Source organism: Mesoplodon mirus (genome assembly GCF_964341445.2).
Source record: "Mesoplodon mirus genome assembly, chromosome: 5".
NCBI lineage: Eukaryota > Metazoa > Chordata > Mammalia > Artiodactyla > Ziphiidae > Mesoplodon > Mesoplodon mirus.
This window is the reverse complement of record NC_138980.1, coordinates 175,687,686-175,703,506: the sequence shown is the minus strand read 5'-3', so window position 1 is coordinate 175,703,506 and position 15,821 is coordinate 175,687,686. Positions and strand designations below refer to the sequence as shown.

The 15,821-nt window shown below is 47.0% G+C and overlaps 1 protein-coding gene across 2 annotated transcripts in view; it reads left to right on the top strand.

The window, feature by feature from the left end:
- Nucleotides 1-12,341, top strand: part of ANKRD33B (ankyrin repeat domain 33B) — a 91,131-nt gene extending 78,790 nt beyond the window's left edge. For both annotated transcript variants that reach the window (XM_082620500.1, XM_082620501.1), the window contains one exon: nt 5,390-12,341. In XM_082620500.1, the coding sequence (XP_082476626.1) occupies nt 5,390-6,222 (833 nt within the window). In that variant the 3' untranslated portion in view covers nt 6,223-12,341. The remainder of the gene's footprint in view (nt 1-5,389) is intronic.
- The last annotated feature ends 3,480 nt before the right edge of the window (nt 12,342-15,821 follow it).

The window sequence follows — 15,821 nt, the reverse complement described above, 5'->3', positions numbered from 1 at the left end:
ACCTGAGTGTCTTTCTGCACCTGGGTTGAATTTCCGAGTTGCAGTTTCATAATATTCAATAAGAACTATTTCCTTTTGGAAATAATGAATCATTGAATTGAATGCCCCCCTAGACTGTTTAGATTTTCCAATAGTTCATAAACTATAGGTGCATATCAGCTCTTATCTTACCTCGTTGGGCCGAACGAAATAGTGTCAGAATTACCAGAACTCAGGCTTTTGATAAAAATATAACCAAGTTCTCGGGCTTCCCTGGTGGCGCAGTGGTTAAGAATCCACCTGCCAATGCAGGGGACACGGGTTCGAGCCCTGGTCCTGGAGGATCCCACATGCCGCGGAGCAACTAAGCCTGTGGGCCACAACTACTGAGCCTGTGCTCTAGAGCCCGCGAGCCACAACTACTGAGCCTGCGTGCCACAACTACTGAAGCCTGCGCACCTAGAGCCCGTGCTCCGCAACAAGAGAAGCCACCGCAATGAGAAGCCCGTGCACCGCAACGAAGAGTAGCCTCCACTAGCTGCAACTAGAGAAAGCCCGCGCGCAGCAATGAAGACCCAACATAGCCAAGAATAAATAAATAAAATAAATAAATTAAAAAATATATATATAGCCAAGTTCTGAACAGCTGATATATTGGCTCTTTGGTTTTTGGCGTCCCAAGGAGTAACGTCAGCTCTGCTGCTGAGATCCCAGGGGTTGGGGATAGGGCTGCAGAGCCTTGTTAATTCAGTGGAACATTAATGCCCCCAAGAGACAGGTGTATTTAATAAATGGCTCTCAGAAGCCATATGAGGGAAGCCGTGATTATCTCTGAAGAGAAGCAGAAGCCGGTGGAGGTTGGCAGGTTCCAGACTGGCTTAAGAGAGCTGGCTTTCATACCTGAGGTGTTGGTGTCATTGCTGCGGCACTTGGGTAGCAAAAACAAGCAAACAGAAACCTTGAATCTCCCTGGGATTCCGGGCAGCAAAGCAGACGGAAAGGAAGGTGTAGGAGGCTTGTTTAATGAACAGAGAGCAGAGGCACTCCCGCTGTACCTCGTGTGCTCATCCTTGTCTTAGGCAAGACCTGACTATGTGTGTCTGGAAAGCCGAAGGATATGACATCACCAGAGAGGTTTCTTTCTGTTTATAGAGGAAAACATGCATTTTCTGTGACTAAGTTGGAATAGTGTCTAGTTCTTAGGCAGAGAAAGGGCTAAAAATCAGGCATTTCATGTCACCAAGGGCGCTGTCTTAGCCTGGGCACCCACGAGAGCCAACCGTGAGACAAGCGGGCAAGTGGTTGTTCTGGAAGCCGGTCAGGCTTAAGGAAGCCAGATTGGGAAGACTGGAAAACGTACCAGTGTGAGCTCGTTAGCTGGCTACCCTGCAGGCTGTGGGCTTGAGCCCTGCTGAGACCCTCTGAAAGACTGAAATGCCTGAGGGTAGGGTGGGATCACCCGCCCCACCCCCTTCAAGGGCTCTTCCCTGGGACCCTGCATCCTGAGTATACCCCAAGTGCCCAAGATACAGGCCACAGATAGCACAGGAGGAGGCCTGTAAGGACTGGTCCACAGTGGTCTTGTGTGGCTGTCACCGGCGGAAAATGGCGATTCCGTCGGTTCTCATCCTCTCGAAGAGAAAGAATTCAGTCCAGAGACATAGAGCAGTTTTAAGTAGCAAGAGTTTTTTATTAAGCAAAGCAAAAGTACACTCCGGAGAGAGAGAAGGGACGCGGGGTTGTTTGGAAACTGGAAGCAGCCCCGTGGTAGGGCTGGGGTTGGTTTTTCAGAGCGGTGGAAAGCCCCTCAGGTCCTGGATCATTTGACCGCTGAGCTGATTGACAGCTTTAGGTTATATAACTTCTTCCTTCTGCGCAGGTGCTTACCCACAGGCACCCGAGCAAAACCCACAGAAGGGTGACGGGTGCAGAAACGGCAATGCTAATTTATTACAAACACAGCGTAATGAACCCCGGGGTACTCTGAGTCACCTTTTAGGTCTTGGTATGCCTGCACCAACCTGTGCTGGCGGTTTTATCTTGTTTGGTCTTGATAAGGCTGGAGACTTAACGGTCCTTGACCACAAAAGGGAGGCTCTCTGGGCATGTTCTAATCACCGGTGTCCAGGTGGGGGAGGGAAAGATGACCCCGTCCAGGATGGGGCAGGGACCTGCTCACCTCTAACTATCTAACATGACCAGAAGGGTCTCTCGGCAGGAGGGGGACCAGATTGGGGCTCTGAAGGGTAGATAACATGGGGATGGGGGCTTATAGATAAGAAAACATGGGGATGGGGGCTTATAGATAAGAAAACATGGGGATGGGGGCTTATAGATAACATGGTGATGGGGGCTTATAGATAAATAGGAAAGGAAGTGACGCACCCTGGGCTCTGCCTGCCTCCTGCTGGTCCCATGTACCTGGCCTTGACTGTTGGGGGAAAGCATCCTAAGAATGAGCAACGGAAGGTAGATTGTTTTCTTTTAGTCCCTTTTACAATGCTTTCTGCTTCCAGTAACAGAAATCCTGACTTGACAGTGGCTTAAAGAAAGCAAGTGTCTGTCTGTCTCACCTACTGGAAGTCACCATGCAGAGCATGGCCCTGGACTTCGTGAGGGCATCACAGACCCAGTTTTCTTCCTCTTGTCCACTCAGCTCCACACGGCCCCCCAGCCACCTGCCAGTGTGTCGACTGGTCACCTCATGATTACACGATGGTCACCAGAGCTCCAGGCCTCAGATTCATCAGTCCCTTTGATCAGGGTGCAACAGCCTTCTCTTTGGGGCTCACTGACCAGCTGTAAGGGAGACTGGGAGAATGGGGAACAAGATGGCAGGTCATCGAGGTTAGAACTATAATCCTCAGTGGGGTGGGGATGTGAGTGATCCCCCAGGGGACATTTTTGGTTGTCACAACTGGTGGAGTGCTACTGGCATCTAGTGCACAGAGAACAGGGATGCTGTTAAAAGCCCTAGAGTCCCCAAAACAAATAGTCATCTGGCCCCAAATGTCAGTATTGCCAAATTTTGAAACTCAGAGATAGACCAGTCATGATGCATTGTCTAGAACTGAGTAGTTGCTGCCTTTAATAAAATAGAGGATTCTGTACAGACAGCTCACAGCACTCAACGTGGCAGCAAATGGACTCATTGGCAGGAGGCCAGCCTTTGCACGGCTGGAGCCCTGGGCGAAACAACATGGGGTGGGGGATGAGGATGCCGATTGCCTCTTGGACAGGCGATGGGTACTTTGGCCTTTCAGAGGTGCTCCGTATTCTCTGAAAGATATAACGTGCTAATCGTCAGTACTTGCCTTTCATGATTTAATGACTATGCCCAGGCCTTTAATATTACCCTTAATAGTACTTTCTTAAGGAAGTGAATCCCTCATTTATAGCATGACGCAGATTCTTGAGCTGCATTACAGTCAGAATGGCCTCTGTTCTTTACAGTGTTTGTATTTTCCAAGATGATTTTGAAAAGGAAGAGGTGCACTCAACTTTTGACAGCTGTTCCTTTCGTTTTCCATTAGCATTTGAAAAATGTCTCTTTCAAGCAGCGTTCATTAAGATTTTAATTTTTCAGTTTGCTCCTTTTTTAAGTAACGTGCAACGAATTAAGGTTTAATATGTCATCTGTTTTTTGCAATGACATTTTTACTGTCCCCTTTTCGAGTCCGTTTATAAATTGTACTGTAGCTAATGAGTTCCATCCTGATTTCCAGTTCCCAGTAATTACTACTCTTCTGATATGTTCTTTAACGTGTCACAGAATTAAGAGCATTACCGGGCGAGCTCAGGTGAGCTGGGTCTGCCTCAGCCATGGGGCCACTGAGGGCTACGGGGTGGGGAAGTCGCTGAGACCCCCTGCTGCTCTCGTTCGTATTCACCAGCCATCGCATGTCGGACACTCCGGTCTCTGTGGGATGTAAATGCAGAAGCTTCTGCCGGGCCTGGTCCCTGGGTAGACTAGATAATTGCCCTGTTCCCACATTGCTTTGCCAGTGGAAATATGACTAATGGGACTTGAAATCCTGAATGATTTTTAACTGTATGTTTGGCTGGGATTGGACCAAGATTAATTGAACAGCAATCCCTGATTAATTTCTATTTTACTACCAAGCTGAAACTCATGAGCATTTTATCAAGTTGAGCTGAAGTTTAACTTTGCAATATTGAGGGGGCAGTGGCTGGTATGGAGGAGACTTATTAAGGAAGTGACCAGTGTAAGGGAGACCGTGAGGATGTAGGAGATGCAGCCTCTGTCCTGCAGAAAGACAGAACCGATGGGAGATATATATTAAGAGATTTATTTTAGGGGATTGGCTCACGCGATCTGGGGGGTTGGTAAGCCTGGAATCTGTAGGACAGGCCAGCGGGCTGGAGACTTGGGCAGGAGTGGATGCTGCAGTCTTCAGGCTGAATTCTTTCTTCTCCAGGAAACTTCAGCTTTTGCTCCTAAGACCTTGGACGAGGCTCACCCACATTTTGGGTGGTAATCTGGACTTAAAGTCAACCAGTTGTGGATGCTAACCGCGCCTACAAAACACCTTCACAGCGCACCTAGATTAGTGTTGGATTAAGTCCCTGAGTACTAGACCCTGGCCCTGTTGACACAGAAAAGTGTCACAGAGGAAGAGCCCCCCAGCAGGGTGGTGGGAAGTGCAGGCAGCTGAGGGTCAGGACCCAGGTCTGAGCACTTCTCTCTTACCAGCTTCGAGGTCACCAGCAGTGCCCTCAGCCACTGGGACCACCATCCATTCTGTAAGAAACGTTTATTAAATGCATGCCTCCTACCAGCCAGAACTATATGTGTTAAGGAAGCAAAAATGACTACGCTTTTGCTTAAACTGCCTCTGTCCTAGAGAAGCCCACGACCCACAACCAACTAACCACCGGCACAAAAAGTGAAGGACCACACGTTTCCTGTAAGATAAGAACCATAATCGTCCCCACAAAAGATCTTGGAGGAAAAAGGGAGATGATAAATAAATAGGACACTGAATGCTTTGCCCGTGAGTTACTGTTAGTATTTTTAGAACATTCCAGTATCATCTGCCAAGTGTTACAAAGCACCTTTGTGGTCTGATTGTGTGTCCATTGCTGGAAAGCCATGAAATCTTATTTCTATAAAAAAATTCCACCATTTAGGTGCTGAGTTTAGGGGGTTTTATTTAGGAAAGATAAACCATTAAGTGGAGCACTTAAAGGTCGGTTGTGTTACAATAGTAAACGCAAGAGGTGACGGTCAGGTGTGGGTTCATCCCGGTGGCCCAGCTCCAGGGTAGAGTCTGTTAGAAGGTTTTGGAAGTTTCGCCTTTGATCCATTTCACTGTCTTTCCGTTTTCTGCCTGTGGAAGGGAGGTCTTATGGCATCCACCCATTCCTGTTTCTACTTTGCGGTTTTCAGGGGCAGATGTCCACGCCAGGGACCCTCACCGCGGGATGTCGTCTCAGGAGTGGGCTACTTACACGGGACGGTTTGAAGCGGTCCACGCCATCCAGAGGCTGCTGGAGCGACCCTGCCCAGAGCAGTTTGGGGAAAAGTACAAGCCAGAGCTGCCGCTGGCCTCCGAGGGGGGTCCGAAGACTGCGGGCTCCAAGAACTGCTTGCAGAGGCTCACCGAGTTTGTGCGGTCCATGCTGGCCTCCCGCTTGCGCCAAGGCCTGGAGGATGGGGGCGTCCTGGACCACATGGTCAGGATGACCACGAGCCTCTACAGCCCCGCCGTGGCCGTCGTCTGCCAGACCATGTGCCCCGAGAACCCCCCCTGTGTGGGGAAGAGGCGGCTAGCGGTGCAGGAAATCCTGGCGGCACGGGGGCACCCGGACACGCAAGCCCAAGAGAGGGACAAAGCGGAGGGCACCGAGCGGCGATTCTGGACCTGCCAGGCCGCGGGGGTCTCCAGAGAGGGGGCCCCCAGAGCCAGCTGCACGTCTTCTTCCCAGCTGCCAGCCGCCCCGCGGAAGGCCAGCCTCCTGTCCCTGCAGCTGCTGCGGCGGAGCAGCGTGCGGCCGGGCGTGGTCATCCCCAAGGTGCGCATCAGCAAGGCGCCCGCGCCCACCTTCCAGCCCGAGCGGGCGGCGAAGGGTAGCACCAAGGACAGCACCCACCTGCAGCTCCCCAAGTGGCGGTACAAGGAGGCCAAGGAGGAAAGAAGGAAGGCGGAAGAGGCGGAGAAGCAGCGGCTGGCTCGGGCGCGCAAGGAGAAGCGGGCGCCGTCCTGGAGGAAAAGGACGTGAGGGGGCGTGGCGGGGAGGCTGGGTGGGGGGGGCTCCTCCCTGGGAAGGAAGCGCCTCCGCCTGGCCCTTGCCTTTTACGCACCACACGTCCCCGTGCCCGCAGGCTCCTTGGCCCTAGAAAACGTTTGTGTTTGTTCAGGCTGCACCCAAGAGTGAACTGGGCATAGCACTAATCGATTTGCCTAAAACCAGTTCCCCTAGCAGTCAGTACACTTAGTGGGCGTTTTACCTAAAAGTTTATCTTTAGAACCTCAGTTAGGAAATTTTTAAGACCAATTTATCAGAAGGGCGTTTTCTGTATAATTCTGTCTTTTTAATCACAATCAAATGTGCAGCACTTTACCAGCCCCATACAAAGATGGGGCTCTTTGTAGTTAGAATGTTTTTAATACATTTGTCTGAAGACCCTTTGTTTAAAGTACCGTTTCTAGCAATGATTACTTGTGATATCTCTATGATTCCACACAGAATTTATGGCATTCTCCCCACTTTTGCTGTTTGTTTGGGTCTTTGCCTTTCCATCTCATGTGGGTGCCCATGAGCACTGCATGTTCTTAATTGGATTAAGTGATGCAGAATATTTCTTTCCATTTGATGGAGGCATTTACTTTACAGCAAAATGCTCAAGTAAGACAGAGGAATCAGATTTCCTTGTATCTTACTTTTTAAGCTCTCTTATCCATCCAGTGCTAAAAAATGATGAAAACCCAGTTGTCAAAGTATGAGACTGCGTAGAGAAGCACGTATTTATTGCTAGAACTAAACTCATTTTAAGCAAGGAATTTTAGATAAAATGTATACAAGGTCTTGAACATATTCAAAAATAGATATTGACCTAAGAAAAAAGTATTTAAGAAAATAGGGGCAAATCTAATAAATTATTTCTAGAAATACAAAAGTAAGTTACGTGCTCTTAGATACATTGAATTCAGTTCTCCTTAAAATGTAAAAAAGATGCAAAAAGCCTAAGGCACCCAGAGTTGTGCAGACTGCTGAAATGGGGGCAGGTGTAAATTTTTAGAGAAATAGGGATTACAATTGAATACTTAGGCAAACGTGTTTTAGGCAAATTTGCCTGGAGTGAGCTGGGTTGCTTCCTCCTCCTGACTCAATTCCAAGGAATCCCTGGTGTGGAATTACTTTCATTTTTTCTTTGATGACTGCGCCTGACCTTCAGTTTACCCTTATGCCGACTTTGTAGAATTTCCAAGACGTTGGGACTTTGGCAGAGCATGTATGTGATTTGCCCCGGGCCCTGAGCTCTCCGAGGGAGTTATCTCCAGAGCACTGAGAAATTCTAATGAATCTCTGGCCATCTGGGTTGCAGAGTCTCTGTCACATATGCACTACGAACGGCACTTTATTTAAATATTATTCTGCTCAGAAGCCGTAGATTTAAACTATTACAGACCAGTTTGGAGGCTCTTTATTATAACTAGATTCCCAGGGGAAATCGTGCTCCCTGGCTGTGCGGTAATGAGCACCTGTCTGTCTCATTATGTGCGTGGGGTAGCGCCAGCTCCCCCTCTTCTCCCCCATCCTTCAGAGTTGAGCATCTCTCACTCACCTTCCCCAAAATCTCAATAAACAGACCATCAGGCTGCACCCAGACTGGTGGGAGACAGGCGTGACGATAATCCAGCTCTTAAAGTCAGATTTTAGTGAGTTCCTCCCTCATCCCAGAAGGGCACAAGAAGAATGGCACAGAGGTCTGGACCCACTTTGAACATCACTGATATAGTTGGCTGTTGGGTCACTTTTGTACCTAAGAGCTGAGGTTGGCCAAGTCCCGTTGGATGAGATGGAGGCTGGTCCCCGACGTGGAGAGAAACACCCGTTTCCCTGACAGTCCAGTCCATATCCTTTGAGATCATTTTCGTGTTTACATATTTTCGTTGCTTTGAATGGTTGGCTGCATTTTTCTCACCAAGGGGTCAGCCCTCCTCCCTCCCCTCCAGTGTCGGTCAGGGATGGGGCACTGATGAGCAGTGTCCCCCCCCAGCTCTGTCACCACATACATTCCCTCCTGACCCCTTTGCCTCCTTTTTTCCTTATTTGCTTTTTCTTTGTTTTGCCTGTTTTCTGCTCCAGATTTAGCTAAATGCCTTGATCATCCCTGGCACCACTACTCTGAGATCTAAAAAGGGCAGAAAAGCAAGGCAATGCTGAGAGATCAACAGTGTCTCTGTGGAATTATCATGTCGTGCCCTCCAAACACCCAAGTGTGAATGAACGGCACATTCCGCCAGCTGCTTCTGTGCAGAATGTTGGCACAATTCTCCCACCTCCACCCTGCACCTTCCCCCTTTTTTTTTCTTTAAGGGGAGAGACTTGGTTTGCTCTCCTGGCAGGTGATAGCACCGCCCTGCCGTAGGTCCGCTGTCTGCTCGCACTCCTCATGTCTACTAACTGTAAATAGTGAATTTCAACTTGACAGGTACCCTCTCAGGGATTTATATATAAATACAGTTAGAGGAAAAGTTGAAGTATATTTTAATACTTTTTAATATTTGAGTGAGTTATGATTAAACTAGATAGAAGAAATATTCCTAAGACAATGTCAGTGCTGCTGTTTTCTGGGGAGATGCCTGGGAATCACCCCTCGTGTTGAGATTTCTTGATTATTAGAAACTCGGGACTCTGGCAGCTGAAATGGCTTTGGAGTGGATGTGAGGTCACTTCAGTGCCTCTCAGGTGCCTCTTGTGGATGTGAACCCTTGTATTAAAAAAAAAAAAATTCAGCCTTTATGTACGCAGAGATGGCTGTGACAACACAGATGGACCATTCATCGCTTTTACCTCTACAACTGTTTCCTCCCCATCTGATCCAGGGGTGTGTGGTGTGACAGTGACAGTGTTTTCTCTCTGCTTATGTGAATCGTGTTCTACAGTCAGCCGAGCGCCAGGCTCACCACTGGGAGTGGGGAGGGAAAAGCTGGAATGACCACGGCGTTCAGAGACTTTGCATGTCTTTGGCTACCTTTGAGAAATGCAACACGTGACATTATGGACCTTCGTGACTTTTTCTGCAGCACCTCCCCACGAGCTCCTGGTGGCACTAGATGCCTCAGAAATAGGATCGGAAATTGCATCTCAACTTCGGGCACCACTGCTACTCACTCATCCTTCACTGGAGGATAGAGTTCATGATGTCAGTTGGAAAGTGGGATTCGTGGATGCAGGGTGGCCAGTCCAGGCTGCCTCTGCCTGCTTCCTTCCGTGCTGTGGGCGACCAGGTCTCTGGAAGTCCACTGAGTGGAGATGAGGCTGGGAAACAATCCCGTGAGGTGGGCCACACCCCAGTCCTGAAGTGGATGCAAAGCCTGCTGTGTCCAGGGAAGAATCATGGGTACCGAGTTATTATGAAGAAAAGCACCCCTGAAGGGTCAATAAATGAGCTAAGGCTAAGAAGTAGGGACGATTTGGCTCTTGCAGCCTCTGGCAGGACCACTGTGTTCCCCCCTTATCCACGCTGCATTAAGGCGGAAGACTGTCTCTTCATCATTCACTTGAGCTTGCTCCGCGAAATGAGTTCTAGCCCTAACGGATGTCAGGTGCAGTGCTTACCCCCAGGTTCACTTGGAGACCTGTGCTCAGTCATTTCCCATCCTGATACAATGCAGGGATTCCCTGCAGTGCTAAGATTTATCAGGTACTATTGTAAGCTGCTAGTCACAATCCATCTTTTTTATAGGATGAAGTGCTGACACTTTTTATTTTTCACAGTATTTGGCGAAATCCTAACGCGCTACCCAAGTATTCCCTTGCGAGCCTTTTCGTTCCATGTGGGTAACTGTTTGGATTCTGCATTTGGCTGTGGCTGCCCGGCTCGCAGGATCCCTCAGGGCCTTGGTCTGTGTCTGGTCCTCGGTCTCCTTGGCAGCAGGCTCACGTGGGGTCCCTTTTAGCTGGGCCTGGTGGACAGTGGTCTTCTAGGGAAGGAATGGCAGAAGACCCATCACGACTGATCCTTATAAAACAAAGTCCCTTTTGCGACAACAACTGGCATTGGGTACATAATCACGGCAGCGGGAGGGAGGGCTGTTGCCATGGAGAACTTACAACAAAACAGCCCTTCCTGAAAACGCTGGTTGCTGTCCTCTCCATGCATTTAGACTTTGTTTCAAACGTCTGTGTAACTCTTGAATCAGCTACTCATGCTGTGCCCTTGAATTCACGTTACTTCATTAACATTTAAAATAAGCGGCTAAAACAATTCCTCTGGAAGTTTTTTTGTTTTCTTTTAAAGAAATAGAAAAAAACAAAAAACCACCGCTGCCTGGTTTGATTTAGCTCATTTTTTAGGGACTCAGTTGAATGCCAGGGCTGCGTGCAAAATCTCTCCTTAGCCCTGACCCAGCCTGAAATAAGGCTCATGTGAAAGGCACAGCCCTGCAGTGCTCTGATGGCCCTCAGCTGCAAGTGGAGGTGTGTGATGTGATGTGATGTGATGTGAGTGTGCGCACACACACACACACACACAGGAAGGGTCCGGGTTTTGTGCTCACAAAGGGGACTGCCCTTGTGGCTCCCAGGTAATGTCTGGTGTGACCTGATTTGATGGCATGTAGCGGAGGATGGGACAGCCCAAGACCCCCACTGGGAGCACTCCAGTGTGTCCACTGTGGCACAGAACACAGCCAGTGTGTCATAAAGCAGGTCTTCTTGTCGAAAGGTGGTGTTGGCCTGGGCGGCTCATATAGGAGCTCCTGGGCGAGGCTGTGTAGCTGGGCCTGGGCCGTCGCTCTGCTGTTGGCTGCATCCTTGGCATGGAAGGGCAGAATCCAGAGGGGATGCTTGGGGAGCTCCACCAGGCATTCACCCCATGGCACCAGGCTAACCACAGAATCAGCATCTTACCCTGCGGAGGCACTGAGATGTTCCCAAGTCTGCCCAAGCATCAGTGCTCTAATTAATCAACGCTAACATGGTTTGGTTTTTGAGAGAATCATTTCATCATAATGGAACACCTTTATATTGTTTTTGAAGAAAATGAAGACGAGAAACAAAATGAAGCCAGCGGTTGCAGGCACGGCAGTGGCCTGTGTAGATTTGATGCTTTGTGAAATGTTGGGAGGTCGCGTTGAAGCACTTTAACACCAGTTTTTGAGCAGAAGTTCTAGAAGCTGGTTTGGAACCTTACAGCTCTGTCAAACGGGATGAAAACCAGAAAAGGATGCTATAAACCTGGCCATGTAACCAGCAGCCCTGTGAGCCTCTCCGCCATCCTAAGGAATTTGCATAATAGACCCCATTCAGACAAACAGGCAAAGCTAATCTCATTGGAATTCTCTTCATTCAAATCCTTGTTCTGACTCACATGTATTGGGTGTCTGAGAATGTGTGTTTTTAACAAGGGTGACTTAAGAACTGTATGGACTCTGCACAGGTGCCAGGTTTTAGGTTATGTCATGTTGGTATAAGCTTTGTTTTCTGAATGTAAAACTATTTTCATTGTCATTTCTAAAAATCCCATAGATTTCCGGATATTGTAAAAATATTGAATAAGGATATAGTTGTGTAAATTTCATAGTGTTTTATTTTGAGGTGAGAGTTTTGTTACAGTTTATAAAAGATATTTTTCTATTTAGACCTCAGGGCTATTTGGGGACCTACAAATAAATGTGACCCCAGCAGTTTCAATTCTTGATATCCAAAAGGCTAATAATCATCTTTAAGTTGAATAGGATTTATTATTCAGCAGAAAGAATGTGTCTTTCCCTCTTAGCTTCTCTTTTAACAAACTCTGTATCTAAAGTTTAAAACATAGCAAAAAGGATGTGGGTCATTTAAAAATGTGGGGAAGTTGTGGCTACGGAATTTAAAATCACTTGTGCAATAAAGTCTTATGGTACAACGGTGTGATACTTGGATAAACCTAAGTGTGTGTAAATTAGAAAATGATACAATGATACCAGTGTTTTTAATGTTACTTATTTTGATCGAAATAGGTGTGCACTTCCTTCATCTGACACACTTTTATTTTTCACATTTCAGAAGTAAGACTTTTAAACTCATGAGCTATCTGTGAATACCTCTGCACGTGTTAAAATAATCTCTTTACATTTGGCCTCTTCTCAGAAGTACCCACTGGTAGGGAGGCATCCTTCAGCTGTGTTTTTGTGGATTTATTTACATGTGTACATAGAAACAAATTTAGTTTTGTTATTTATTTATTATTATTATATATATTATATAATATGTTATATAATATATAATGTTATATAATCTATAATATATACATTATATAATATAATTTTTTTGTTCATTTAGTTTATCTTTTATTAGTTGATTTACAATGTTGTATTAGTTTCAGGTGTACAGCAAAGTGATTCAGATATAGATATACTTTTTCAGTATAAAGTATATATATATATACATATACTTTTTCAGATTCTTTTCCCTTATAGGTTATTACAAGATAACTGAGTACAGTTCCCTGGGCTCTACAGTAGGTCCTGGTTGTTCATCTGTTTTATATGTAGCAGTTTGTATCCGTTAATCCCAAGCTCCTAACTTCTCCCTCTGCCTCCTTCCCCTTTAGTAACCATACGTTTGCCTTCCATGTCTGTGGGTCCATTTCTGTTCTGTAAATAAGTTCATTTGTATCACTTATTTTAGGCTCCATATATAAGTGATATCATGATATTTGTCTTTTCTCTGTTTGACATAGAAATATATTGTTAATGTTTTCTCCCTTTGTGTGATGAAATATATTGTTAATGTTTTCTCCTCTTCGTGTGAGGTACAGTGTGGTATATACAGTCTCACCCAGTGTTCTTGTTGATTGCTGTGTAGTGTTCCTCAGGAGAGCTGCACTGTGGTACATTTAACCATGACCTCATGACGGACTATGACAGTATTTTCAGTTCTCACCACTTGTACATAATGAAGAGCCTTCATTTGACTTACCTATTTGTATACACAAGTGAATGTTTCTCTAAGACAAGCGTGTAGAAGTGGGACTTGCCACTAGAAGGGAAGACGAATTTTATTTCAGTAGTCACTGCTGTGTTGCCCTTTTCAAAGCCTGCTGAATATTCACCTGTCGGCAATGGACAAAAGAGGCCCCTTTCCCCCTGCAGCAGCACTTGCTGTTTGCCAGTCTGATGGTTAAGAAATTGTATCTCGTTTTAATTGCCTGAGTTACTGGTGAAGTGACCATTTTTATTTCCTGTTTTAAAAATTTGCTATATATATCTGTTTCTCATTTTAAAAAATTACCCTTTGGTGTCATTTTTGCTGATTTACAGGAGTTTGCTATAAATTTTGAGTCAGTTCTTTGACACATACTGCATTTTTTTTCTCCCATTTTATCACTTATCTTTAAGGTATCGTGTGTAAAAGTCTTAAATTTTGATTTAGTCAAACTTGCCAAACTTTTTAGTTTATATTTGCATTTCTTATTTAAGAAGGCCTTTCCTACCCCAAATCAACGTTTTTCTTCTATAGTTTTATCTAATGATTTGTAGCTACTTTTTAAAAAGACATTCATACACAATTCATCTTTTCAGTAATTTTTGATGGGACTGAAGACAAACAGCTCCTATTTATTTGGGAAGTTTTGTTCAGCATTTGAAAAATCTGAAGTCTGACACGTTAAAAACCATAATTTTAGTCATTAAATTCTACTCATCTAGAATCATAATTATTAAGGACCTACATAGGATGTCAAATTTTAAATAAAGTTTTGTTCTAGGCCAAGATTGGAGATTATTTGTATTTATTGTTGTGAAAGACAAATGATGTGAAGGTAATATACAAGGAGCTGTCCTTATTAGAAAATCGGAGAACTAGGGACGTCCCTGTTGGTCCAGTGGTTAGGACTCCGTGCTTCCACAGCAGTAGGCCCAGGTTCGATCCCTGGTTGGGGAGCTAAGATCCTGCAGTCCAAGAGGCACGGCCAAAAAAAAAGAAAGAAAATCTGAGCATTGACATGAAAAGTGAGGGAGGTGGTCTTTATTCCCCTGACTGGACCTGCATGGAGAGCCCTGAGACTCTGAGGAGCGCAGATGGACGGATGCTCTTCCCGTCCGGCGGCCCAGCCCCAAGAGCAGTGCATCTGCACTGGGCAGTCGTGTGGTCAAGAGCGTTGCCCTTGAGGACCTCGAGGGCTTCTGCAAGCAGCCCTTCACGTGGTCACTGGCTCGCAACAGGTCACTCCGGCTGTCTCCCTTGATGATAACCTAGCTGGTTTCCAGCCAGGGACGTGAAAGGTGGTCCGAAAACCCCCAGTCTGCCGGCAAAACCAACTTTGATGTGCCGATCGCTCAGGTAAATTGTTAGCTCAACCGCAGCTCCCAGTGCCAGGGGCAGCCGATCACAAGTGTGGGGCAGCCCCCCCGCCCACTCGACGTCATCTGCCTGGTCATCCTGCCCAAGCTCATTACTGCTCTCTCTCAACCCCCAAACCTAACAAGATGTTAATACATTTTCCTGGATAAAAGAAATTGTAAGTATATAAATGAAACTCAAATCCACCTTGCTATTTCAAAAGCATGACACAAAATCAAGAAGTCAGGTAGCTGCAAGGGCATGACATCAATTTTTCATGAGCTCTTAGAAGCTTTATTAGGGCCAAGAGCTGAGTGGAGAAGCTGGACCAGGAAGGCCCCTCTCTGGGCCATCAGAGACAAGAGGGTTCGGGCACATGGGTTGTGATGGGGAAGCTGTCACCCTACAGTGAGAAAGGTTGCAGAATGTCCCCAGCAAAAGAGTCCCTTAGCCATCCCATGGCCCTTTCACGCCCTGCCCCTGGGGGTTGGGGCACCAGTTTTTACCTTCTAACCTGAGTGATCATTGAAAGGTGCAGACTCGATGTCCTTCCTGACCAAACTCCATTGGAATGGGCCTCCCCTGGTTGAAGTGCCTGATGCCCTCTGTAGGGTGAAAAGTCATAGGTTGGGGGTCGAAAAAGCCACCCCTGCCTGCCTTCCCTCCCACTGCTGTGCAGGCGCTGGGCCCGTCCTGAGCCCCAGCCTGTGGTTCTCTAACTCTATACATTCCTAGTCCTGGACTCTGGCCAGGTGACTCGAGAGAGATTTGGGCAACCCTCATGTCCTCCCTGAGCTGGCAGATGGCCCTCTGCAGTTGCATAAAGCAATGGTGCTTGAAGGGCCTGGGTTCCCGGGACAGGCAGAATCAGCAGCACTTGGAAAATTTTCAGAAATACACCTTCTCAGGCCGAACCTGTATTAGTTTCGTGTGACTGCTGTAACAAATTGCCTGGATGGCTTCAAGCAACTGACATGTATTCCCTCGCAGTTCCGGTGGCCAGACCTTTGAAATCGCTGTGTCAGCAGGGCCACGCCCCCTCCGAAGCCTCCAGGGGAGGGTGCTTCCTCACCTCTCCCAGCTCCTGGTGGTTGCCAGCAATCCTTGGCGTTCCTTGGCTTGTGGCAGCCTCCCTCTGTCTGCCTCTGTCACCACATGGCCGGCTTCCTTCTGTGTGTCTGTGTCCACACTTCCCACTTTTTATAAGGCCGCCAGTCATTGGATTAGCGCCCACCCGTCACTGGATCAGCACCCGCCCACCCTAACCGAGTCTGGCCTTGTTTTAACTTAATTACATCTGCAAAGACCCTGTTTTCAAATCAGGT